Genomic DNA, 27,456 nt, shown 5'->3' with positions numbered 1-27,456 from the left:
TTATTGAATGCCTATGACAATAGTGTTGAAATTGCCTTCCATGTTCGACTTGAGTAGTAATAGGTTTATTACTTATGTCACATGGAGTGTTGCTGTTTTGGCTAAGTTTTTATTTGTTTGGCTTGTCACAGAACATGGCCCATTTTCCCAACCATCGTGGATGGATGTACGACCGTTGTTATAGTGGAAGGAGAGGTTTGAAGGAATCTTTTGTCATTGGAGTTGAAGAGTTCGTGGAGACGGCCCGACGATCTCAATATTATGCCCTTGATGGAGGGATTCGATGTCCATGCTTCAAGTGCGAATGTACAAGTATTTTGAAAGATGAAGTCGTCAAAGTTCACCTTTACCAAAAAGGGTTCATGCCAAATTACACGGTCTGGACATTTCATGGTGAAGAAATTCCTTCGACCTCCACTGCAGCTGAAAAACGGCTTGCATCAGGTTCGAATAATATTGTACATACATCTGAGATAGATCAATTTGCCTATATGCAAGAGATGGTCGACAATGCTCTTCGTCAACATGCTGAAGAAGCAGACGATAGTCATGATGAAGAACCTCCAAATGAAATGACGCAGAGGTTTTACAATTTACTCACAGAGGCAAATCTACCTGTATTTGAAGGTTCATCTGAGTCAAAATTGTCAGTGTGCATTAGACTCATGGCTGGGAAATCTAATTGGAACGTTCCCATTCAAGCAGTGGACTTCTATACAAAACTGATGTTAGATTTGACACCACCAAACAATTTTATGCCGAAGAATTATTACCAAGCCAAAAAATGTGTTTCAAAGTTGGGATTGGATGTCAAGAAGATTGATTGTTGTGTTAATGGATGTATGTTATTCTATGACAATGACAGTGGCAAAAATGATGCATTGTTGGTGGAATGCAAGTTTTGTGGCTCACCTCGATATCAGACAATGCATGCTGGACGGAGGCAAAAAAAACCAATTCCATTAAAGTCCATGTTCTATTTACCTATAATTCCAAGATTACAAAGATTGTTTACTTCAATGCAAACAGCAGAACACATGACATGGCATGATGGTAACAAAACTCCGGGACTTTTGCGTCATCCTTCTGATGGTGAAGCTTGGAAGCACTTCAATCGTAAACATCCATCCTTTGCTAGTGAACCGCGTAACGTCAGACTTGGTCTATGCTCTGATGGGTTTACCCCGTACATTCAGGCGTCTGCATCACCATATTCATGTTGGCCCGTGATAGTTACACCATACAATCTACCACCTGAGATGTGCATGACAAAGCCTTACATGTTTTTATCGTGTATAATACCAGGTCCATCTAATCCCAAATCATTGATTGATGTTTACTTGGAGCCTTTGATTGATGATTTGAAGAAGTTATGGAATGGTGTTTGGACGTATGACGTTTCAAGGAGGCAAAATTTCCTTATGAGGGCAGCCTTGATGTGGACTATTAATGACTTCCCAGCGTACGGCATGTTATCTGGTTGGAGCACACATGGTCGATTAGCTTGTCCACATTGCATGGAACATACAAAGTCATTCCAATTGAGTCATGGCCGGAAAAGTAGTTGGTTTGACTGCCATTGACGGTTCTTGCCCATTGATCACCCCTTTAGAAGAAACAAAAAGGCATTTCGAAAAGGACAAGTTGAAACGGATATGCCCCTGCCAAAGTTGACTGGATCGCACGTGTGGAGAAGAGTGAAAGACTATCCAAAAGTCACTGAATTTGGTCAGAATAGGCTAGAAGGGTTTGGGGAATGGCATAATTGGACTAAAAGAAGCATATTCTGGGAACTTCCCTATTGGAAGGACAACTTGCTAAGACACAACATCGATGTGATGCACACAGAAAAAAATTCTTTGACAATGTCTTCAACACAGTTATGAATGTTAAAGGTAAGACAAAAGATAATGAGAAAGCAAGAAAAGATTTACCTTTGTATTGTGCACGAAAAGACTTAGAGTTGAAGGCACAAGGTAACGGCCGATTATTTAAACCAAAAGCAAATTACACCATGTCAAAAGACGAGACAAGAATAGTGTGTGGATGGATCAAGGAGCTTAGAATGCCAGATGGATATGCTTCTAACTTGTCCAGATGTGCCAATGTTCAGAACGGTACTATTCAAGGGTTGAAGAGTCATGATTGTCATGTATTCATGGAGACTTTCATCCCTCTTGCGTTCAGTTGTTTGCCAATGCACGTGTTACATCCACTGATAGAAATCAGTAACTTCTTTAAAGATTTGTGTTGCACGACACTAAAGGAAGATTCCCTTAAAAAGATGGATGAAAATATCCCGATTATTCTCTGCAAATTGGAAAGAATATTCCCTCCTGCATTCTTTGATTCAATGGAGCACATTCCAATTCATCTTGCATATGAAGCTTGGCTTGGGGGACCCGTGCAGTACAGGTGGATGTATCCCTTTGAAAGGTTTATGGGAGAATCCAAACGGTCAGTTAAAAATAAAGCTAGAGTGGAAGGCTCAATTTGTGCAGCTTACTTGCACAGAGAGACAACTTATTTTTGTTCACATTATTTCAAGAACTTCATGTTGTCTCTCACTCATGTCAGAAATGAAATGCAATGGCAAGTTGAACCACGTGAAGGTGCATTATCAGTTTTCCGACAATCAGGCCGTCACGCAGGGAAAGAATTCACTCATTGGTTAACTGATGCTGAATTCAACTCCGCTCATGTCCATGTCTTGATCAATTGCAGTGAAGTCAAGCCGTACCTTGAGTATGTCATCATCCATCTCTAATCTATCAAAAGGTTTAATTGTTATACACTAATTAATTTCATTTGTACCAGCTCATTTGTTGTGGCTGAGCAAGTCACAGAAGGAAATACTTCTGGTAGAATACACTCTGAGTTTCCCCATTGGTTTAGAAATCAGGTCCGTAGTTTTGTCCTCCGTTTAGAGCAAGGTTAATTTGACTATTGTTTTTATAATTTTGTTAGTACCTTTGTAGGTTTTTAATCAGGCATTAACTCCCACGGTTCAAGAGTTAAGACATCTCTCCAATTGGCCAATGAGATGTGTCAAAGAATGGCACACTTACTTCATCAATGGTTACAAATTCCATACACATGAATGGTCTAAAGGAAAGAAAACATCAAATTGTGGTGTGTATGTCAAGGGCCTAACAGAGGGGTCTTATGATGATTTCTACGGCATCATTCATAAAATATATGAGTTAGAGTACAACAGCACTACTTCTCCAAACAGAGTGGTACTGTTTTATTGTGAATGGTTTGATCCTTCTAGAGCTGGTACTAGAGTCGATCCACGCTTTAATATTGTCGAACTGAACCAGAGATTAAGATATGGGCCTTTTGATCCTTTCATTCTACCATCTAATGTCAGACAGGTTTATTATGTGCCATATCCACCATTTCGCAATATTGACAAGCGTGGTTGGGCCGTAGCAATACAAACGAAGCCTAGAGGTCGCATAGACTCAAATGAAGTTGAGGAAGATGTAGCCTACCAACTTGACCAAATGTCACAATCACAAGAAATTATCGAAGTTGAACGTATAACCGCATTGGTCGACCCTGATGGTGATGGAGATGAATTAGAAGCAACAATACAAGGTGATGAAGAACAAGAGGAAGAAGAAGAAGAAGAAGAAGAAGAAGAAGAAGAAGAAGATGAAGAAGAACAAGAAGAAGAAGATGATGGTGATGATGACGATGAAGAAGAACAACAAGAAGAAGAAGACGATGCTGAAGATGAAGATGAAGATGATGATGATGATGACGATGATTGAATGTTGAACATCTATTGTAGCAAATTGGACTATCATTTCATTACCATTATCTAAAATACCATCTTTAAGTTGTTTGCAATTACTTATACATTGACTTTGAAAACAATTCATCCTTCTTTATTTGTTTATATTTTTTTCGCTGTATTTGTAACCATTTGAGTGCAGTAATGACAGGACAAGGTTCAGAGCGTCCTGATAAAGGAAAAGGGGTAGCAAGGCCTACAAAGAGGCAACGGCAGGCACCAAAGTATGTACTTAGGGTGCCTGCTAGACTACCTACCCCTGCTCCCGATACTACATCATCTGTGGGGCCTTCTCCTACCCCTAGTATACAGACTCCTACACCTGCAGTAGACCCTACTCCTCCTCCTGCAGTACACCCTTCTACTACCACTGCAGTAGACCCTTCTCCTCCTCCTGCAGCACACCCTTCTACAACCCCCACTCCTCCCCCTATTGTTATTACCCCCACTCCTCTCCCTGACCCTACTTCTATACCTTCCTCATCTTCTGTACCTCCTTCTGAGACTGTCACACCACTTGGTCATCCAGATTCAAGTGGTGATGCTGAAGATCTTGACCCGCCCCTCCATGATCGACCATGGATTGAGCCCTATGGTAAAGGGTAAGTTTATAATCTGTTGATATCATTTGATGTTTAAACCATATTGTAATTGAAATGAGTTTTGTTATGCAGGTTTATTCCATCTAGGGTTGCTTCCCAGGCCATCACACGTTCAATAAAGCAACAGTTTTTAAGTCCATGGCCTACTTGGGGAGCAATACCTGACGACGACAGAAAGACATTCTGGGAGCGTTTTCAGGTGAACAATCCACTAAACTAATTGTCGCTCTTATTTTAGTATGTTCTGTAATCAATGTTTGTTCTCTTTAATGTTACAGATGAAGGTGCAGTGGAAACCTGAACATGAAACTCAGATACACAGAAATTTCCACATGAAAGCATCTCATCGGCTGTCAGAGATGTTTAGGGATGCCCGGAATGCAGCACAGCACCCTAACTGGCTGGGTGAGCACATTTGGAACTCTTTACTGGCCCATTGGAATACAGTAGAGTTTCGCAATAAGTGTGCCAAAGCCCAGCGAAACAGAGCGTCTGAAAGGGGTGGCACCCTGCATACTGGTGGGTCGATCACCATTCATGAGCATGCCATTCGTATGGTATAATCTCATTACATAACTTTTTCTTTCATACACAAGTTATGTATATTGTATTTCATATGTACGCTTGTAATTCTTAATTATGTTACAGGCACAGGCTCTAGGACGGGCGGTCCATGTTGATGAGGTCTTTGCACAGACTCATGTTCGGAAGGGAACTAATGAATTTGTTGATGAAAGATCTCGGAAGACTCATGTAAGCAAATAACACTATTACTAATTTTTTATTTCTGTTATACTATCGTTCTCTGACATTGCTTTTAATGTTTCAACAGGAAGACTTTTCTACGAGACTTTCACAGGTTAGATCTGAACATGAGTCAGCTCCTACACCGGATGATGCCAGTAATGCAGATGATGACATCCGTAGGACACAGTGCTGGATCGACATCGTTGGTGAGAAGAAAAAGGGACGAGTATATGGTGCGGGACAGCTTGCTGCAAACTATACAGCATCCAGAGGAGGTACTCTGAAGCACCAGCCTTCTTCTTCCACCACTACTCCTGACGAGGTTCTTCGCCTGAGGCAGGAACTCCATCAACGTGACCAGGAGATCACTGATCTCATAACAGAGTTTACGAACTTCAAGGCCCTGATCATGAGAGTCTTGCCTGAAACCTCACAGGAAGTACAAAATATCCCTCTGACCCAGCCACGAGCCTCCTCATCACCTGCTGCCACTCAGCAGCCCACTTCAGTCCAACCCTCATCAGTCCAACCCTCATCAGTCCAACCCACACCAGTCCAGCCATCAATAGAGGAGCAGGATGATGAAAATCATTCTGATGATAGTTATGTACATTATTAGGTTTCATTTTCTTATTACTTGTTAGACAAACATTTGGATATTAGAACATTTTCAGTTGATATCATTTCAATGTTAGATGTACTTACAGACTTTGGATGTTACAACATCCTTGTGTTACATTGTTTTATGTTTGAACTACCCCATACATTATTTATACATTAATGGATGTCTTGTGGATTATTTGATGTGCATTGGATATTGATCATTGATTGGATCTTTGAGATGCACATTATGCATGTTTGTATGTGTTTGAAAACTGTTATGCAGGTCTGTTTGTAATTGAAATTTGTTATACAGGTCTGGGTTGCACAAGAAAAACCATTTTGCTGAAACCTGCCCTGCATTTTACCGAAGGCTTTTGCCCTTCGGTAAATGCCCTCGTATGGCCATTACCGAAGGCTTTCGCCTTTCGGTAAATACCATCGTATGCTCATTACCGAGGGCTCCTGCCCTTCGAAACTTACCGAGGGTTTTCGCCCTTCGGTAATTACCGAAGGCTTTTGCCCTTCGGTAATTAGCGAGGGCTTCTGCCCTTCGGTAATTACCGAAGGCTTCTGGCCCTCGGTAATTACCGAAGGGCGAAAGCCCTCGGTAATGGTTAGCGACAGGGGATTTACCGAAGGATTTTTGGCCGCCGATAGGCCTTCGGTAAACACCCATTATCGACGGCTTTTGGCATTTTCCGAGGGCTTCTGGCCTTCGGTAATGTCCTACTTTTTTGTAGTGTATCTTATTGGTTCGTATATTTGAAACCGACCAATCGCAGACTACCACATATGTTGTTGTGAAAAAAAGTTGTTAAAGAGACTTTTTCCGGTTGATTGACGCAAAAGAAAAAGTGTTATATATATATATATATATATATATATATATATATATATGATATAAAAAGTCTATTTTTCTATAAATAGCTATCTGGGATTGATATAGATATTCCTAGAAATTTATAAGAAATTTTATCCTTGTACATTGAGAATATAAAAAATTATATGTATTTCGAAAACTATAATGTAAAATAGAACAAAAAAAACCATCAAATCCATTAAACAATGACTTAAGTATTTTTCTTTCGTATTTTCTTTCTGAAAATAAAACTCTTCCTATTTTTACCTCCATAACTCAATTTGAAGAATTCTAAAAAAACTAAAAAGAAAACCAAGCCTTTAGCAGCTATTTCATTTATTGAGTGGTCTCTACTCCCCTTTCTTGCCCGTGTTTCATGATTAGAACCAGTATAAAAAGTAATTTTTTTTATTTTTATGGCGAATGTAAAATGGGCATAGAAAGTAAAAATTTTCTATGTTGACTATAGTTATGTTCATAATTGACATAGAAAACCCTTTCTAATTGTCATAGATAGACTTCGTTGCAGTAGTGGTTGTTTAAACCATTTAAAGCTTTTGCCGTTTAATGTCTTATGGTACTTAGGTCATCTAACACCTTGTGATATTTAGGTCATCTAACACCTTGTGTTACCCATAGACTGAGTGGTATTCTAATGAAACCTGGTGATTATAGTTTGTGTCCTCGCCTAACAACTTGACTTGTCTAAAACTTATACTCATTTAATGCTAAGACATGGCCTTTGCATTTATTAGACATCTTGTTTTCACTAACATATATGAAATATGGACATAATTAATAATACAAATTGTATATTTTTATCTTCAAACCACGTTGGTCAATGATTGAACCTCGTTATATCTAATAGACGTTCTTTCTTGATCGTCTAACGTTACTTTACTTTTAACCAGAGACTTACTCGTCTAGTAAAGTGATTATTTTGTTATCATCAAAACATTATTTGTTAACGGAGCTAATCTATTACAACAACAATGTGGAATGCATATGTCACAAGGAACTTTGCAAAATCTATTACGTTATAAATAAAATTTGTTTATGATCTTTAATATAGGTCATGAATCAAAGTACATAAACCATTATTGCTATAATATGGTTCAGAAGAAGGGGTGAATAAAGTATAAAAACAAATTCAAAAAATACAAGCAAACTAACTATTCAAAGTAAAAATGTAGGGATAGGAAAAATGCATACTAGAGAATTATATTGGTTCACCTCCACCTAAGGTTACATCCAATCTCTTAAGAAATATGATTAAGAAATTACACTAATCAACACCTTTAACTATCAACAATATCACCCTCTCTAGATTACACGAGTTTCAACCTCTCTAGGTACACAAGTATAGACCTCTCCAAGCTACATTGAGTATTAAGCTCTCTAGGTTATAATGAATAATTAGAAAGACTCTCACAACAAGAGTGTACAATTAAACTCACATGTTACAACTTCACTCAGTGAAGGATATACAATATATAATAAAAATGTATAAAATTAAGCAAAACATTGTAGAGATTAAGTAATGTATATAGTTTGAAATCAAGTTAAGCAAACATGTATATTTATAATGATAGAATCTAAAGTTTACTCATACAACTTTCTACTTGATATAGACTACATCTTTTTCTTTCAATTTAAAGCTTGGCAAAACACAAGGGACCTTTTAATTTAATCATCCTTATCGTCCTCGTCATCATCATTGTCATCGTTACTCGTAATTGTCATCATCGTAATTATCATCATCATTATTTTTTTCTTCTTCATCGTCCTCATATTCTTGTTCTTCTTTGTCTTCTTTTTCTTCATCATCTCCTTTTCTTCTTCTATTTCTCCTTCCAGCTCTTCAGGATCATCATCATCATAATAATCATGCAATGCAGATACACGTTTTGTTAGCATAAAGTTGAAGAGTAGAAGTTTTGATAATGTCTTAAAGTCAAGTCTCAAGTGCTTTTGTTGTAAGAAGATCTTCATGAAGACTTGTTTTATACTAAAGCTTTTGTAATTTAGTAGATTGATGTATAGGGTTTGGTTTATATTTGATTCTATGTATTGTTTGCCTTAGGTTGCGTTTAAATATGTTTTGAATAAGAAAACTTCATTTTATATTCAAGATAATCGATTACCAATTTATGATAATCGATTATCAATAATCGATTACCAACTTATGATAATCGATTATCAATAATCGATTGCCATAATTGATTATCACGAGCAATTATGAGATTTTTCAAGCAAGTTTTTTACTATTGTGCATTCATTGATGAATAATCAATTACCATAACTGGATAATCGATTATTACACGCTAAATAGCTGACAACGGATTTTTGGAGGTATCCTTGAGTGAGATCTCTATAAATTAGATTGAGACTCTCATTCTAACATACAATATACGAAATAAGTGTATTTCGAAATTCTTATTTGTTGTGTGCAGTGATAAGTGTTTTAGGGTTTGTGTAACCCTTGTGACGTGGCTTTAAGAACTTCACGTGTTGGCATAGAGTGAGAACTTTCACTAGGAGTGTGATTGAGTGTTATTGTTGTTGATGAGTTGAAAGTTTGTCATCCTTTGTGAAAATTCAAAGGAGATAGTCATCCTTCGTGAAGCATTCGGAGGAGGTGTTCATCCCTTGTGAGTTTCAAGGGAAGTGAGTTTCATCTCTTGTGGTAACAAGAGAGGTGTTCTAACCTTCATGTTTATTTTCTTTGTGATTGTAATAGTTTGTTGGTTTGTGATAGTGAAGCATTAACTCTCGATTGAGATTAACAACTGGATGTAGGATCTGTGTGATCCAAACCAGTATAAAAATTACCAGTGCAATTTTCTCTCTTCCTTACTCTTTTAATTTGTTTAAATTGTTTTAAGGAATTTATATTTACTTGAAAAAATTATTAGAAGAACGATTTGTGATAAGAAACTAATTCACCCCCCTCTTGGTTTGTTGAACGTGTTAGCCATTCCGCTGCATCGCTTTGACAATTGGTATTAAAGCTTGCTTTGATAGTAATTCAAAATGACGGGCAACATCAAACTTTTGCTGAAGGTGCCTCTATCAATAGACCTCCATTACTTACTGGAGAAAACTATGCTTTTTGGAAAGTGAGAATGCAAATTTTCATGGAATCTATTCATAGTGAGATTTGGGAAACTATCACAAATGGTCCTTTTGTTCCTATTGTATTTATTAACAATTTGTAGGAACCCGAACTGCAAGAACAATGGAATGTTGAAGCTAGAAGACAATCCTAACATGATGTAAAGGCTCGTATAACATTATATCATCTACTCTAACTGTTGATGAGTTTTACATGATATCAACCTATAAAAATGCTCAAGAAATATGGGAGATGTTGAGAGTCACCATGCCAAGCATGATATTTTGTATAGTTCTTCTTTACGTGTCCAACTCTTTTACAAAAGAAACAGTTATAAGCTTATTTGTCTTTCTGTTGTGGTGGACCCTTAACAACTTCATTCTTGGGATTCTCAATTTTCTTCCTTTTGCCCTTGTCTTTAGAGGTACTTACTAAGTGAGCACTTTCCATTTTTTTTTCTTACTTCAGTCTTTCATTTTCTTGTACACAATATAAAATGAGCTCATTATGAGACCATTTCTCCTTCTTACAATTATAAAATACCTTAAATTGTCCAAACTATGCAAGAAGAGATATCAAAATTAAGTGTATGAGTAATTCTTCTAACATCTCAAGTTTTAGTGCCTTAAGTTTTGAAGCAATGTTCGACATTCCCACAATGTACTCTCTCACATTTCTTTTACCTTGATACTTCATGGAAATTAAGCTCTAAAGAAGCGCACTTGTTTCCTTCTTATCGTTTTTCACAAAATACTTTTCAATCTCAATAATGAAATCTTTAGCACTTGTAAATTTTTCATATAGAGCACCCTTGAAGACATCTGGAATGTTGTACTTAATACTAATCATACTCATGCAATTTGAGCAATTACACTTCCCATTATCTTTCCTTTCATACTTAAGTATGTAAGAGAAATAAGTTTGCAATCCTTAATGCAAGGTTGAGATCCATGAAACTAAGAACTATCTCCATGTTTTATTTCCAGTCCTTAAAATGTGTTTCATTAAAGACCAAAACTGAATTCAAATTAGCCAAGATATTGAAGCAATCATAACTAAATTTAGAACAAGAGAAATAAAGTAATTAATTTCACATCATAAAAATAATAATTATAAATATATTCAAATACTGGTGTATCTCATCTTAAGATACCTAATACACCATCGATATCAAGTCTTTAGACAATAATATTATCAGCTAAGGATATCTCATTTGATTGATTAAATATTAATAATAAAATATGTCCAGCAACAAACTTACTTTTGAATTAATTTATCATTAACAAACAAACGTTTACAATTATCACAAGTTTACCATGTGTATGTAATTCGACTAATATTTGTATAAATATATATAAACACAAATATTTAAAATTTCTTATAAATTATCCAAAAAAAAGTTACTTTAGTAATTTATTAGTTTAAATAACTCATTTAAAATTATATTAAGGAATAAAAAACTTGAGTACTTATTGCAAAACATATATATATATATATATATATAAACATAAGATTAAATATATGTATACATATACATATGTATATATATATAGATATATATACATATGTACATATATATGTATACTACATATATACATATGTATACATATACATATGTATATACATATATACATATATACATATGTATATACGTATACATTATGCATATGTGTACATATGCATGCATATGTGTACATATGCATATGCTTATGTCTACATATGCATATGCTTATGTGTACATATATATATACATATGTGTACATATACATATGCATATCTATACATATGTATATGTATATATATGTGTGTATGTATATGTATATATACATACATATATATATATACATACATGCATACATACATACATACATATATATATATATATATAAACATACATACACATATATATATATATATATATATATATATATGTTATATATATATATATACACATATATATACACATATACACATATATATGTACATACATACATATACATATATATGTACATACATATACGTACATACATATACATATATATATGTACATACATACATATATATATATATATATATATACATACATATACAAATACGTACACATACACATACGTACACATACACATACACACACACACATACACACACACATACACATACGTACACATACACATACACACACATACACATACACACACATACACATACACACATACACATACACATACATATACATACACATACATATGTATATACATACATATGTATACATATATATATATATATATATGTATATATATAAAAGAATGGTAACAATGTTTCCAAAATCACATTACGCTGGATTTGATAAAATCAAATACCAACTAATCATTCGAATCAAATCAATTCCAATTGGAATTGACATTTATAGTGGTTCCAATTACACACCTCATAGGACGTAATAATTACAATTCAGTTGCACAATTCAAGAATTAATAGTCGTAACAGTGGCAATGTTTTTCCAATTGCCCTAATTCATGCTTTCAATTCAATTTAAAAACATTCAGTACCATTTTAAAAGCAATTGAAGCACAGCGGAACAATTAATTATGAAACTAACCGAATTTATATGCATCATCAGCGTGCGTGTATGGAGCTGACATAAAAGAATTCCAGAATGCAATTAATAATTGGAATCGAAACTTCATCATACACGCAGGGAAAACATAAACTAGTCTGTGCGACACAGCAGAAGTGCCACAAGATCGCGTCTGTGCCACCACTGGTCACCGCCGCTGCTGCGAGTTCGAAGCAAGCCACCCATGACCCCTACAGATGCGACCAGCACCGCAGCTTTCTCCCTGCAGCATCACCGGACAGTCACTGCGACGAAGGCGCCACCACGACAGCAGATCGCGAGACAGAGAGACCACTAAATCGCGCCTTTGCCGCGAGTGCGTCATCGCTGCAAGAGCTCCACCGTCGCGCCCGTCGCCTGGGAAGAAGCCTCCACTGGATTACGCCATCATCACAACGCTAGGGAAAAGAGATTGCAGGTCATCAATGGAGGTTGCAGTTCGTGGGGAAGCAGAAGGAGATTGCGCGAGAAGAAGTTGGGGTTTTGAAGAGTTTGAAACCCAAACCCACGATAGAGTGGAAACGAGATTGGGATTTTCAAAACAAAATTAAAAGAAAAAACTCTAGATTTCACAAGTAGGATCATAAAATTTGGGAAAAATCAAATTAGAGGTAATGTGAATTGGGAAGAAAAACTTACAATAAATCTAATGTTTTGATACCCAATTGTTGGATTATCTATTCAAAATTATTAATGAACAATATATCTTATAATTAACTCAATAATCTTCTATATAACTTAGATTGACAATTGTAAATAACATATTAAAGATATACAACTTTTTTGGTTATTTTTTTCTAAAAATTAATATTTCTAATTTAGTGTTTCATCAAAATAAAATATTACTTGTAATATTTATATAATTAATACTTCATGACATAATGTAATTAATTAAATCATTTTAATTAATATTTTAACTAATAATATAATTAGCATTTAATTATTTATTACAAATATATAATTAATTAATTCATTAATTAATTTTAATACTTTCACGGCAACTACCAAACTAATCAAACTTGAAAGGACAACATATAAGATTATCTTTAGAATGTTAACATGAAGAGTTTTTTTATTTTAATTTACGATCTATTATTAGCATTATCAACTTCTATTTTTATGAAGATTATCACCTTCTATTTAACGTTAATAATAATAATAATAATAATCATTATCTTCCGTTATTTTTATGTCGAGTGCATAAATAAATAAGTGCATGTGAACGTAAGAATTTTATTAATTTGGTAAGACATGTCTATTTGAATAATATATATACACATGCATAAATATAAATATAATAAATTCTAACCGATAGAATCTATTTTAGTAAGAAAATATTTCTCGTTTTCTTATTTTAGTCAGGTTAGTTAGTTATCATTTTTTAAGGAAAAGTTAGTTATATAATTATTATCTTCTACTTTAATTATATTTAATACTGTCATAAAATATTATAAAATCCTGTAAGAAAAACAAAGATTTATCCTACTTAAATAAAATAAGTTTAGAATTTGACTTCTAAATTATTTATAACAAACATAAATACTAGAAAGAGAAAGCTCTGTCAGAACGGTTATGGGACATAAGCATAATTTTATATTTTGTGTGTAAAATACAGTTGTCATATAAGAAAATCAATGAACTTATTTTAAATAACAATTATTATGATCTCAAAAAATTTAAAAACTATAGTTTTTGCTCTTTAGCATGTAATCAAGAGTTCAGTGTAGGTTATATATAGAAAAATATATCTTTAAAAAAATATTCTTGATATACCTAAATTATTTATATTGATATTATTCTTTTTTTATTTTTTATATACTTTTTAAAAAAAAAATACAAAAATTTATATAATTATTCTATCTTTATACTATGTATGGAATGAATGTAAGAGTGTATCGTAATACCGTTTAGAAGAAATCAATCTTTACTTTGGTGGATGAATGACTTGAAAAAAAACATCAATAAATTGTAGTGACTTGATGATACGTGAGGTGGCCATTTTGACAAGGTGAAGTTAGATTATAAAATGCATTTAATGCATTTTATTATAAGAAGTTACGTCTGCAAGACTTGGCAACGCAGATTTAGTAAAAATATTGCAGGTTGCATCGTGCTTCTTATTTTATAGCTCCCACCGCCTCTGTTCCTTGCCAAGTCTAGTTTCGTCCTTTGATTGCTCCTTCATTTCCAATAATGAATGCCACTGTGTGAACCTATGTTATATAACTATATATATCCATTCACCTTCCATTCCTCTCATCACTGTCTTCCTTAATTGAAGGTCTCCTTCATATTCTCTCTCACACATGGAACCTGAGCATTACTTTCCTTCTCCCTCTCTCCTCTTAACCAGGTAGCCATCAATCTATGCATATGCATATGCATGTGTTTGATAATCAAGAATATCTTTAAATTTCGGTTCTAGACCCCCTCTTTTCCTGTCATTAGTTTATTCTACAAATTCAGAAGCTAATCTGCTTGCAAATGGATATTGGTAACAAAACAAGTTAGCAAAAGGTTTCAAATACTAATTTTTTAAGATTTCTATGTCTATGTATAACAAAGAGTTATTTTTTTACTTAGATCTTTTATTGTGTCCTCATGAATGAGAAACTGAGGGTATGGATGAAATTTAGATAGAACATAGTTTTCGGGAATGATTTGCATGTTTAAAGAAAGTTTGAATTGAAGGTGTTATGATTGAGATAAATTTGTGTTGCACATGTTGTGTACGTTGATTGTATCTATGATGAGTGAGTGATGAATGAATGAAGGTGGTGGACGAGGGAGACGGTGGCGGTGGTGACGGGAGGGAACAAGGGCATAGGGTTTGCATTGGTGAAGCGTTTTGCGGAACTTGGAGTGAGTGTGGTGCTAACAGCTAGAAACAAGCAGAGAGGGGAAGCTGCGGTGGAGACACTGAGAGAAGAAGGGGTTGGTGATTACGTTCATTTTCTACTCCTCGATGTCTCTGATCCCCTTTCTGTTTCCACCTTTGCCTCCTCCTTCAAAGCCAAGTTCGGACCCACCTTGGACATTCTGGTGCCATTCTCGTTCTACTATTTTACTTTTCTCATTCTATCTCTCTCATGTCATCACATGCTCTTTTCCGAGTCAAAGCAAATTAAATCTCACCAATCATTACAAAACTGAAGCATTAGTATGAATGTGTGTGTGATCAGGTGAACAATGCGGGGGTGTCGTACAATGAACTAGAGGAAAACTCGGTCGAGCACGCGGAAACTGTGATGAAGACCAACTTCCACGGTCCCAAGTTGCTCATTCAGGCTCTTCTTCCTCTCTTCCGTCGCTCTTCTTTTTCCATCACTCGAGTTCTCAACGTTAGCTCAAGGCTTGGCTCCCTCAATGTACCTCGTTCTTTTCTACCATTTTTTATTTTCCTCCTCTGTTAAAATCTTTCGATAAACTTCCCCATGAACAAAAAAATTCACTTTTCTTAAAGTTCAAATTATTATCTTTCTTTTTATTCGTTAAAACGTGACCATTTCGTGGTAGTATATTAACTATTGCGCTTTTAAAGTAAAAGACAAATGATGAAACAGGAAGAATCTCTCTTTTTTTATATACTTTTCTTTCTCCTTCCCCTTTTATTCTTTCTATGTATATGGGTCTTTGTTCACACTGGTTTCACACCTTCGGAAGGAGTGTGGGAATCATGGTCTGAGATTCCTTCACTAATGTTTCTTTTAAGGTTTGTAATATGAAAATTAGTATTTTCTAATCGTTTATACATTTTGGTAATACGTTGTTGAACTGTTTGCAAGAGCAGAAGGTGAGAAACGCAGATATAAGAGCAGTGCTAGAGCGCGAGGAGTTGATGGAGGAGGAGATAGAGGGAGTGGTGGACATGTTCCTTAGAGACGTGAGGGAGGGACGGTGGAGGAAGGAAGGGTGGCCGTCGTACTGGACGGAGTACGCCGTGTCGAAGCTGGCTCTGAATGCGTATTCGAGGGTGTTGGCTAAGAGATATTCTTACGAAGGAAGTGGGCTGAGCGTGAACTGTTTTTGCCCTGGTTTCACTCAAACCTCCATGACCAAGGGGAAGGGTACCCACACCGCCGAGGCCGCCGCCGCCTGCGCAGCAACCCTTGCATTACTTCCGCCGCACCTTTTGCCCACCGGAAAGTTCTTTTCCCTTGGAAGAGCCGCCACCTTCCTCAACGCTACTTCTAAACTCTGATACCCCACCCCACGCCTACGTAATTAATAAGTTTAAGCTAGTTCAATACTTTAATTACTACGTACTACCCACTAATTGATTAGTCCACTCAAATGTGTGTTTACATTGTATTACACTCTTTCTTTGTCTGTCTTACAACCGGCTAATTCTAGAATATCAATATTATGGGATTCTGTACCTGCCTTAAATATATGTTGAGAAAGTTTTGTTATTATATTTTTAATAAATAATATATTTCATATTTCTTAAGGCTGATTTGATAAATTATAATGAGGTATAATTATCATGATATTTGAATATATCTTTAATGTTTAAATTATTCTGAATTTTTTTTGTATATTTCAATAAGTTATCATAAAGAAAATATAAAATAAAAAATGATAATATCAAATGTAAAAAATTTGTGTGTTAAAATATCAATATTTAAAAAAAATTGAATATGTGAGTAGAATAGAAATGTTAAAGTAACATGAAAATAATTATAAAAAAATTCGAAACATATTTTGAAAAATGTCAGTTAGAAAAGTTATTTGATAAGGAGAATTTGGAGAGAAATAGAAATATTATACAAAATTGGATTACAAAAGGAGAATATATTCAAGAAATTAACTTTGAAGAAAATACATATACGTAATAGTAACAACATATACGTAATAGTTGAGGGAATTATCTAACCTAAAACAATTATCAACTTTAAATGTAACTAGTAAATAAACAGTTTCTTAACTTGCGCTTTGGTTTTAAAAAAAATCCTATTATAAGACGGTGATAATTTTGTAGTTTTTGTAAAACTATATGTCTCAGTTCAATTGAAATGCTAAAGGGTATATTGTTTCGATTCTTTGACCAACCGAGGCAAAAACTCATGCTTTCCCTCTGCAAATCAAACTTCTCACTTAACAACTTTTTCAAAATAGGCATATTGCCTTGGTTCTATACAGAACCGAGGAAGTATATCCTGTCAAAAGCTGACAACCTCTGTATCTGAACGTTCCAAATCCATTTTGTCAGTCTCTACTGCTTCGGTTTCATTTGAACTGATGTCATAGGGCTTTATGCCTTGATGCCTATAGTTAGACATATTTTCAAATTTTGTCATTTATAATTTTATTTTGAATTTTTTCTGAAAGGTTTATGCATTGGTTGTCTTTAGAACCGAGGCAATAGGATCTTATTATCTCAATTTTTTACTTAACCGAGGTAATAACCTCTTCGATAGTTAAAATTCAGAAACATAAAACAATAACCACTCTTCAAGGGAAGTATTAGTGATGATAAAGCAAGGTTTCATACCTCATCCAACCCTTTCATTCTCCCCTTCCTTCTTACCACCACCATCCTCAACTTGCCCCAATTAAACTCAACCTCAAACTCACCTGCACACGCAAACCCTCTTCAACATGATGTCGAAGGAGCACAAATTCTCCGATGACAAGCGTTGTAAGGTGCAAGATTGGCTCTCCAAGCTCCTTTGGGAGCTCACCTTGCTCGAGTGGGCGACAACTAGCTCACAGTAGTTGGGCGGGACGACTTGAGGGTGTCGATGGAGGTCCGAAAAAGCGTTGTGACCGAGAAGAGACAGTTCTTCGGGGAGAAGCTTCGCTGTGAAGGTGCAGTGTCGCACTCGGTAGAGATTAGCGACTACGATGATGTAGAAGTGTGTGTGGAAGTTGTGGTTTTGATGCACTGTGAGGATCTCAAGGTTAGGTTGCATTCCATGGACGATGAGGTTCCTAAAGTTTTTAGCTTGCTTTCATTTTTTTGTTCTTTGTTTTGTACATTCTTTTTGTTCTTGTTTCTTGACTGCAATTAGTTTTATGTTCTTACTTTTACTTGCATTATTTGGTAGGTAGCGGCATCAATCGTGTTTGATCTTAGGGTTTGTCATGCCTAGAATATTTGAAATTTATTCCATGAAGTGAGGATGAACAAGAAGATGTGATATCCCAACTAGAACATCTGAAGATTCATGACTCTGCAGCTGAAGTTCTTCTTAGAGTATCATTGGATCCATCTACTACAAGTAAAAGATGACAAATATCGTAGGAAATGAAAGCTTTGTTATCCAAATTACTTAAAGAGAAATAAAAAAATAAACTCTGATGAAAAAAATACCTCATACTGCCTCGGTTCAAAGGAACCAATGCAATAAACCTCGTAGGAAAAAAATTAAAGAAAAATATATTAAATACCCTCTACCGCTTCGGTTGCATTTGAACCGAGGTGAAAGACTATTCCTTTTTGTCTCGGTTCAGAACCGAGGCAAAAAGTTTACCCTTTTTTCCTCGCTTGTATATACCTCAATTTGTTAACCACTGCGTATAAGCAAAAATAACTGTTGTTGTTTTCCTTTACTACACTAGTGTGTATAAGTTACATTATGTATTATGAAGCACACTAGGAAATTATCAATTATTTTTAATAAAATTTAAGTTAGGTATTATAGTAAACGTTCACATCTAAGTTACATTAACGTTCTAAGGTTCAACAATTATATGTTATAACATGAAACAATTAATTGAAAAAACAAACAAAAGTACAAGGATCAAAACTAAATCCATGTTTAGAAACATACAAAACAAACTTCCTAACAAGTTATACAAAATGAAATGAACAAATTGATACCTACTAAAAAAAACTCTAAACCATGAGGAAGAAATTGAATCACTAAAATCGAATCTCTTATCAATTATAAAATTAGTAAGCCTAGTGTTAGTTTCATGATAAATATAAAATCTTAAACTCTATATCCTCACAACTTTTCATGTATTTCTTCCAAATACCTTTACGCAGTGTTCGCTTGAACAGATTTTACTGTTCAAAGGCGAATGCGAGCGATGAAATGAAGCGAACATGGTGTTTACTTTCGCCAGTTTGCGACGACGGAATTGAGAGGATTTGCGGGATACATGCTTTTTGTATCACTCGCATATATGAGATGATTTGCAGAGAATTGAAAGCAAATCTCATCTTTGCCCTTTGTAAATATCATGATATCAGCTGAGAAAAAGAAAGATGTATTCGGTTATGGGGTGCGTATTTGGTTACGCTATAGAGTGAGAAGAAAGCTGAGTGTTGTATTCGATTCTGCTTCGTTGTATTCGGTTCCAACCGTTGGTGTGTGAAAGTTGGGCGCATACGGAGGCCATTTCCGAGCAAGAAACTCAATCTGAGGTAGGTGTTGTTGTGTGTGAACCTGAAACGGTTGGGGAAGAGGTGGACCGGTCTACACCGGTTGGTTCTTCTTCTTCTGCAATGCGTAACGGGAGCTTGGGGAGTGAGACGGAGTCTTCATTTGTTTCTCCGGTGAGTCAGATGGTGTCGTTGAAGAGAATTTTGAGTAGAGAGAAAAAGGAAAGTGTTTCGGGGTGGTGGTGGGAGGGTGCAGCTCCACAACCACCGAGTTAGATGTAGAATGGGAAGAGTGTGCCTTGGGGAGTTGTTCATAAGGATAAATCAAAGGTGATGTGGTGGTGCTAGATTCTGAATTGTAGACTGGGAGGAATCCTCATGTCATTTACCACTTATATGAAGAAATTGGGAGTTTAATAATTATTTTTAATTATTTACTTTTTACAATTAAATATAACATTAACAAATTATTAAATAATAATTAAATATAAAATTAAAATAATAATAATAAGAATTAATGTTAATTTTTTATTTTTTATAAATATTTTTACAATTAAATATAACATTAAAATTTATCATTTTATATTACTTTAATAATCAGGGGCATTTTGATAATCTTTAATTTCTACCAATTAAACAATTCTTTTTATCTTTCACATCAATCAAATCCTACACTAATTCTCACAAACTTAACATCCCAGAAATATAGCACACAACTATATACAAGTGTCAACATTTAATAATATGATAGAACAATTACTACAATATTAAAGTCAAACTTACAATTATTACAAAAATAACCATAAAATTTTTCGAACTTTACAAGAGCTTCCTATACTACTATCGAACGTTCATTATATAACCAAACGGTTATATTTACAGAACAAAATAGTGAACGGTCGTTTCACAAAAACTATCTATATTATATGACCGAACGGTCATCTCCTATTCAGCAGGAGTCTCACCGTCCAGCTCCTGTTCCAACGTAAGCCCTTCCCCTTCTGCTCACATCCAACAAGGATGATCATTGCCATAGAAAACCGAACGGCAACATGATAAAAAACATAAAATAAGGGTAAGCTACTATAATTCAATTAAGCATGCATTCGTACATGAAATAAAACTACAATTCATTATAGACCGAACGCTATAGCATACAAGAGCCAACGTAGATATCACACATAACTTGAATATCATAATTCACGTATGACTGACACTTGACATGACCATCCGGATTGTATGAATACGTAGCTTGAGGTCGTTCGTGCACTCGGGTGGTGGAGTAACTGGAAAACCATCAGCTGCCACCCGAGGTTAGTCCGTTATAACTCACCCAAGAACCTATGGGCTAGGACCTTCCGCCATTCTCACACAATGACTTATCCATCTCTACTTGAGAACTGGTAATCATCAGAATATCAGGATGAACTCCGTGAATTTCACTATCCGTATTCATACTTTACCACCATATTATCCTTACATTGAGACATTCCTCCCCGGAATTCTCTTCCACATTACTTGAAACATAAACTTTTACTTGAATACTAATAATATTTCCCATACATAATAGATCATTGCTGTAATAAACAACCAGCACCAAGCCATAACATTAGCATTGAAAGATCAAACAACATTTCACATAAGAAGATCAAACGCTCAAACAACACCACCCTTAGTTACCAACGAACGGAAAGGATCTAAACAACAGACAAATATAACCGAACGTTTATATAATAGATATGACTTTGACATGAGCCGAACACAGCTTAAGAATAGAACACTCTAATTAAACCAAATACTTAATATAAGACTGAACCATATTTAACTATCCTCAATACTTGAACGAACGGTATTTCAATATCCTCAAAGTAATAACAAAGGATATTCTACTATACTCAAAACAAGAATGAACGCTATTTCTCTATCTGACAAAACCGAACGCCTAGAGCTTCTATCGAACACGTATAATTACTCCTACAAACTATTCATCAAACCTAGTACTTTTAAGGAAACCGATCGTTAAGACATTTTAGCTGAAATACCCATAAACTTGTATCTGATCATAAACGAACGTAATTTAAGCCTAGTCTAAGTACGAAGTCTACTAATAATAATATATGAGTTATCACAAACTAAAATACCTAATCCAATAAGACTGATTATAAAGGTATATAACCATCAACACGTGATATATTAATCACTTCCTATAAACCGAACAATTATACCCTGATAAGGCTAAAATGCTAACTCTATTGATAACTTATTCCCTAACCATAACCGAACGGTTGAGACCGAACACCCAACTATTCTACATAATTTTGTAGAATCCTTAAAGACTTATACAGAACCACCCAAAACCCATAAACATGCATTTCATACACTCATATACAAATCATCAATCAATTCATTTCATACATACACAAAATCATCACATGCATAATTAAATTTAATAGCTTCCCTTACCTCTTAACAGATCGATCGCTCACAATATAGAATTTGTACCACGACCAAACATTCAACCTCCCAGATTCACTGTTTGAGGAAAACAAACCACCCAAAAGACCAGAAACGTGATCAGAACCTTAGAAGAAGAAGAAGATAAACACATGCAACAGAAACTTGGTTTGCATGTGCCCCAAACTAGACTTTATTAGAATCAGGAAGACCTACCAGTTCAAACCACTAAACGATCGGTTGAAAGGAGGATCCTTGCCACCAGCAACCTTACATACACTCTGATGGATGATTAGATGGAAGAAAACGTGACATTTAATGGAGGAAAAGATGATAATTTTAGAGAGAAGTTAGAGAGAAGGAGGAGAAACGAGTTCAGAAGGTTTGGAGGAGAAGATTGCATGCAGAAAGTGGAACCAGCTTTTGAAATTTTAGCTTATATATTCCCTTAGAAAACCGATCGTCCACTCTCCTGCAGTCACCTGTCTTCCACTTCCTGAGTCTCGTTCCCCTCTTACAGACACATGTTTCCCATTAAGATGTGGAATTTAATGGTTCTGACATTTAGTCATATAAATATTTTTTAAGCCTGTAATTACTTAATTAATGCATCTAATCAAATAAATTAAAATAATTATTATATTTATATGTTAAATTACTTTATTATAACTAATAATCAAAACTTAATTTGTAGGTATTAATATTTAAGTTACAATGTTAATGTATATTTTCATCCTTAAAATAATATATTATAAAAACTTTAATTTTTAAAATTATTTTGTTTTAATGGGTTGTGGCCTTTTTGTTATTAAGATCAAATACATATAGATGTAGAAGAAATCATACGGATAATCTTCTAGCATCACATACATTATCTTTATTACTTACTTGGTCTATACTTATCATGTCATCACCTACATTACCTTCTACCATTTTAACACTTTAAAAAATGGATTTACAGATGACCAATGATATCATTAGGGTTAATCACCCTTCATCTGAGGTATTGTTCACTTTGGAGTTTGTGCTTTGTCATGGTTTTGTCCTTAAAAGGCGCCTTAGAGGGTGAAAGGAGGAATGAGTATTTAAATTTCCTTAGACCTCGACTCCTAAGCGATGTGGGACTATTGGGCATGATAGAAACATAAGCCCCTCTGTCAAGGTCTAAGGGGATATTTTTTTATCCTTAATGGAGGGCTTAAGGGACTGATAGTTCATCTTAAAACCTCGTTATCGGCTCCACGATGTGCGTCAATGTTTTGATCCCAAGTCCATCGAGTGACATCGTTAGGGTCAATCACCCCTCATTTGAGGTATTATGCACTTTGGACTTTGTGCTCCGTCACGATTTTGTCCTTAAAAGGAGCTTCGAAGGGTGGAAAGAGGAAGAAGTATTTAAATTGTTTTTAGCCTCAACTCCTCAACAATGTGGGACTATTAGGGGTGGTCGGAATATAATATCCCCAATCGAGGTCTAAGAGGAATGATTTTTCATCCCCAATTGAGGGCTAAAGGGACCGATGGTTTGTCTTAGAACCTCGTTATCGATCCCATGATGGGAACCAATGTTTTGATCCCAAGTCTGTTGAGTAACATCGTTAGGGTCAATCATCTCTTATCCAAGGTATTGTTCACTTTAGAGTTTGTGCTCCATCATAGTTTTGTCCTTAAAAAGCTTTTCAAAAGGTGAAAAGAGAAGGAGTATTTTAATTGCCTTTAGCCTCGACTCCTAAACAGTGTGGGACTATTAGGCATGGTAGGAACATTACCCATTCATAACATGTGTGAAACAGGGCATTGACATTGCTATCACTATTTGTTTGATTATCATCACTACCCTTAAGTGAGGATGAAGTCAACTTATTGGTGGTCTCATCTTCCTTAGAACTTGTTGTAATCACTAAAAAGGATTTATTCCAAGAATGGGTTTGAATTTGTCCTTAAAGATTATTTTTTTTCAGTTTAAAACTTATGAAAAAAGGTTTTATTACATCTTAATGACCACGAGATTCAAAACTTGCTACATTCCTGAATCAAAAATTTTAACTTATTAAAATATAAAAATAATTAATAAAAATTCTGACAATGAATTTTATAATATTTCACACAACAATCAGAAAACAGATATGATTTATATGATACTAAAGATCAATCACAAAAGTAACAAATACACTTATTTATTAACTAATTATGCAATTATACTAAATTTATTATTAAAGATCCAATTTATAGCATTTCTTGAAACAAACAATTAGAACTTTAAATTTGCAAACACTTAAAGACAATACATTAAAATTTTATACTGGTTCATTTCAAAGGAGCTACATCTAGTTAGTCAAGACAACCTTTGCTTGACTTTCCACTAATTTCAAGATATCACAATATCTTTACAACTGAACTCTTGTAATAGAAACTATACACAAAACACAAGTTTCGTGAATCACATAAGAAACAATCAAAGCATAATAAGAATCACTCTTGCAGACCTAGACTCACACAAGAAACAACATTTAAACACATGTGAATACATTAGAAGGATCAAACCTCAAGATTGACTCTTCCTAGTCAATCAAGAACCTTTTTACACATCTTCAACAAGGAGCAGTCACATCTTCAACATCTGCAAGATCAATCACGAACAACAATAACACATTCTTCCTCTAAGAGTATGAATTTTTCTAGTTTTCAAAACAAATTTTGTGCTTTTGATAAGTGTTGCTCATTTCACATAAAAGAAAGGCTATATAGCTTTCAAACTGACTTGTTTAATAAATTGAAAGTAATTCTTAATCAATTGATTTTAGTTATGTAAGTGAAATCAACTAATTGATGGTTATTTCAGTCAATTGAACATGATATTCACAAAACTATATGTGCAAGTCATTTAACCTATTAAACACCATTTTAACATGTTGAATAACTGCAACACACACTAAGACTTCTATCCTAAGTCAAACTTACACATTGGTTCCAAACATGATCAATCTTCAAGCATCAAGTCTCTTTTTGCCCAATAAAGTAGAGACTTATCTAAGAAAATTTCAATTTTTATTCTGATTTTTCTAAAAGAGAAAAAAAACAATTTATTTAAAGACATTTTAAGTATCTAAAAATAAAAAATTTGCAACATTCTTACAAAACTTCTATTTTTATATCCTAACCAAAATGTAACCTAATTCTAAAGATTTGGAAACTAAATGAGACTAAAAAGGAGTTTTAATGCAAGGAAAAATATTTTTACTAAATAAAAAGATGAAAATATAGAATTTTATCAACAACTTAAAAGAAGCTAAAAAGGAGTTTTGATGCAAGGGAAAGAAGAGAAAATACCGTGTTAAGAAAAATGGAGTTTCTTCCTTGTTGTAACTTATTCCTATAATTTATGAAGAGCTAAATCTCCAATGTAAGTATCTAAAAACAAAAAATTAGCAACATTTTTACAAAACTTTTATTTTTGTATCCTAACCAAAATGTGACCTAATTCTAAAGATTTGGAAACTAAATGAGACTAAAAAGGAGTTTTAATGCAAGGAAAAAGATTTTTACTAAATAAAAAGATGAAATATAGAGTTTTATCAACAACTTAAAAGAAGCTAAAAAGGATTTTGATGCAAGGGAAAGAAGAGAAAATACAGTGTTAAGAAAGATGAAGTTTCTTCCTTGTTGTAACTTATTCCTATCATTTATGAAGAGCTAAATCTCCAATGTGTTGAATGTGTGTTGAGTGACACTAGTGCAAAAATCGCGTACGACGTTGAATATTTTGGCCTTTTAACGGCGAATTCGCGAACGACGTCATATCGGGAGACGTTAAATTTACGTCGAATTTAAAAAATTCGACATTAAACTTATTGTCGAATTTTGTCAATATTCGACGTTAAAAAAATTTTTTAGTTGTTTTTTAATTAATTGTGATCCTTTTGTACAACTCTACGAGACTTGAAAAGCAAAAAAACAATAAATTTAAATTTTTGATATTTTATAAAGCATGAACTATGAACGTGTAGTGCAATATCAATAACAAACAATAATAACCAACAACAAACAAGTTCAATCAAACAACTAAACAACAAACAAGTTCAACTAAACAACAACAACAAACAAGTTCAACAAAAAAACAACAAACAAGTTCAACAAATAAGTTCTTCAAAACGAAAACGAAAACTAACCTTCAAAAGGTGGGTTTGTCGGAATAAAGTTTTGTCACACTGAGAGAGAAAGCAGAATGCGCCTATGAAGGACAAGAGCACGAAAATAATCGGTTAAAACAAACAAAAATCATACATAAAGTAATTAATTAATATGCATTTGTATCAAATGAAAGAAAGATTACATATGATGCTTGTCAAACTTCGTTCAAGAAAAGTTTGAAAAGAGAAGAAGGTATCACGCGCTAAGATAAAGTGAATGAATTTTCAATCTCCTACTCAAATTTTTATTGAATTCACTAACCTTTTGACGTCGAATTTAAAATCCATTCGACGCTTTATATTATTTTACGTCGAATTACAATTCTAAATGATATTTAATAATTGCATTTATTTACAAAAATTTCACCACTCATTTTTAACGTTTGTTATTCAGTGGTTGGACGTTGAACGTGTGACGTTATACGCTGTTTTTGTACTAGTGTGAGATGTAACTACTTGAACTATCTTTATTTGGTACCGTCTTTCATTTATGAATGTTTGATTTTGATTATAAGTTTGTGAATTGATTTATTCTTAACGTTGGATGAACTGATCACTCGTCGTAATTCATTGGCTTGAGATTCAGTGGGAACTAGTGTCAAGTTGTGGCCCAATCAGTTTTCCTGTGTGTTTCTAAATGCTAGGAATAGATATAGGGTTGCAGCTGGATATAGAGTCTTGATCTTAATGTAGGTTATTCTTTTAAGCAATCACTAAAGAATCATACTGAAGGGTGGTGATTCTAGCTCTAGGTGTTAGGAATGAACCTAAAGTTACATCTAACCAAACTCCCATGACTTGATCATTTGCAATTCCATATTTATTAATAAATCTAAATACAAGAGAGAGAAAAGTGGTGAAGTCAAACTAGAATACAATTTAATTATTTGAAAGTCACTCATATAGTAATCCAAACTATTTTCTAAACATATTTTATAATAACTTCACAACACAAATTTGTTTTAAACAACATCACCTTCACGGTTACTCTTTTATAAGGATCAAGATAGTTAGAACCTTGCATTTTCTGCCAAATTCATTTGGATAAAAAACTTTATATATGTTACATCTACCTATTATACTTGTTGGTGTGATTGGGTTGTATAAACCAGCGAATAGTGGTCTAGGTCGATG

At 34.3% G+C, this 27,456-nt stretch overlaps 2 protein-coding genes and 1 pseudogene across 2 annotated transcripts; all 3 read left to right on the top strand.

Moving 5' to 3' along the window:
• The first annotated feature begins 134 nt into the window (after positions 1–134).
• On the top strand, positions 135–7,744 carry LOC148206591 (uncharacterized). Its single transcript, XM_088108161.1, has 8 exons — positions 135–1,305; positions 1,809–2,745; positions 2,818–2,902; positions 2,979–3,603; positions 4,762–4,961; positions 5,053–5,157; positions 5,237–5,426; positions 7,686–7,744. Exons 1-8 carry the CDS (start codon positions 135–137, stop codon positions 7,742–7,744), a joined length of 3,372 nt encoding a protein of 1,123 aa, XP_087964287.1.
• Positions 7,745–14,428: 6,684 nt separating this feature from the next.
• On the top strand, positions 14,429–16,719 carry LOC124841266 (NAD(P)-binding Rossmann-fold superfamily protein). Its single transcript, XM_047317513.2, has 4 exons — positions 14,429–14,698; positions 15,120–15,387; positions 15,528–15,713; positions 16,136–16,719. Exons 1-4 carry the CDS (start codon positions 14,652–14,654, stop codon positions 16,544–16,546), a joined length of 912 nt encoding a protein of 303 aa, XP_047173469.1. The 5' UTR covers positions 14,429–14,651; the 3' UTR covers positions 16,547–16,719.
• Positions 16,720–17,790: 1,071 nt separating this feature from the next.
• Positions 17,791–21,701, top strand: LOC148206590 (BTB/POZ domain-containing protein At5g60050-like; annotated as a pseudogene).
• Positions 21,702–27,456: the final 5,755 nt, after the last annotated feature.

Source organism: Vigna umbellata, chromosome 1 (genome assembly GCF_029865625.1).
Source record: "Vigna umbellata cultivar VRB3 chromosome 1, Vumbellata_1.0, whole genome shotgun sequence".
Classification (NCBI taxonomy): Eukaryota; Viridiplantae; Streptophyta; class Magnoliopsida; order Fabales; family Fabaceae; genus Vigna; species Vigna umbellata.
Note: the sequence above shows the minus strand (reverse complement) of the source record. Positions and strands in the feature narration are given on the sequence as shown.

Bases quoted from the DNA above. Each gene is read 5' to 3' on its own strand.
- LOC148206591 (XM_088108161.1), top strand. From the start codon at position 135: ATGGCCCATTTTCCCAACCATCGTGGATGGATGTACGACCGTTGTTAT. The intron at 3,604-4,761 runs GTGATGAAGAAC...ATCGGCTGTCAG, and splicing joins ATTAGAAGCAACAATACAAG to AGATGTTTAGGGATGCCCGG. The intron at 4,962-5,052 runs GTATAATCTCAT...ATTATGTTACAG, and splicing joins ATGAGCATGCCATTCGTATG to GCACAGGCTCTAGGACGGGC.
- LOC124841266 (XM_047317513.2), top strand. From the start codon at position 14,652: ATGGAACCTGAGCATTACTTTCCTTCTCCCTCTCTCCTCTTAACCAG. The intron at 15,388-15,527 runs GTGCCATTCTCG...GTGTGTGATCAG, and splicing joins GACCCACCTTGGACATTCTG to GTGAACAATGCGGGGGTGTC. The intron at 15,714-16,135 runs GTACCTCGTTCT...TTGCAAGAGCAG, and splicing joins CAAGGCTTGGCTCCCTCAAT to AAGGTGAGAAACGCAGATAT.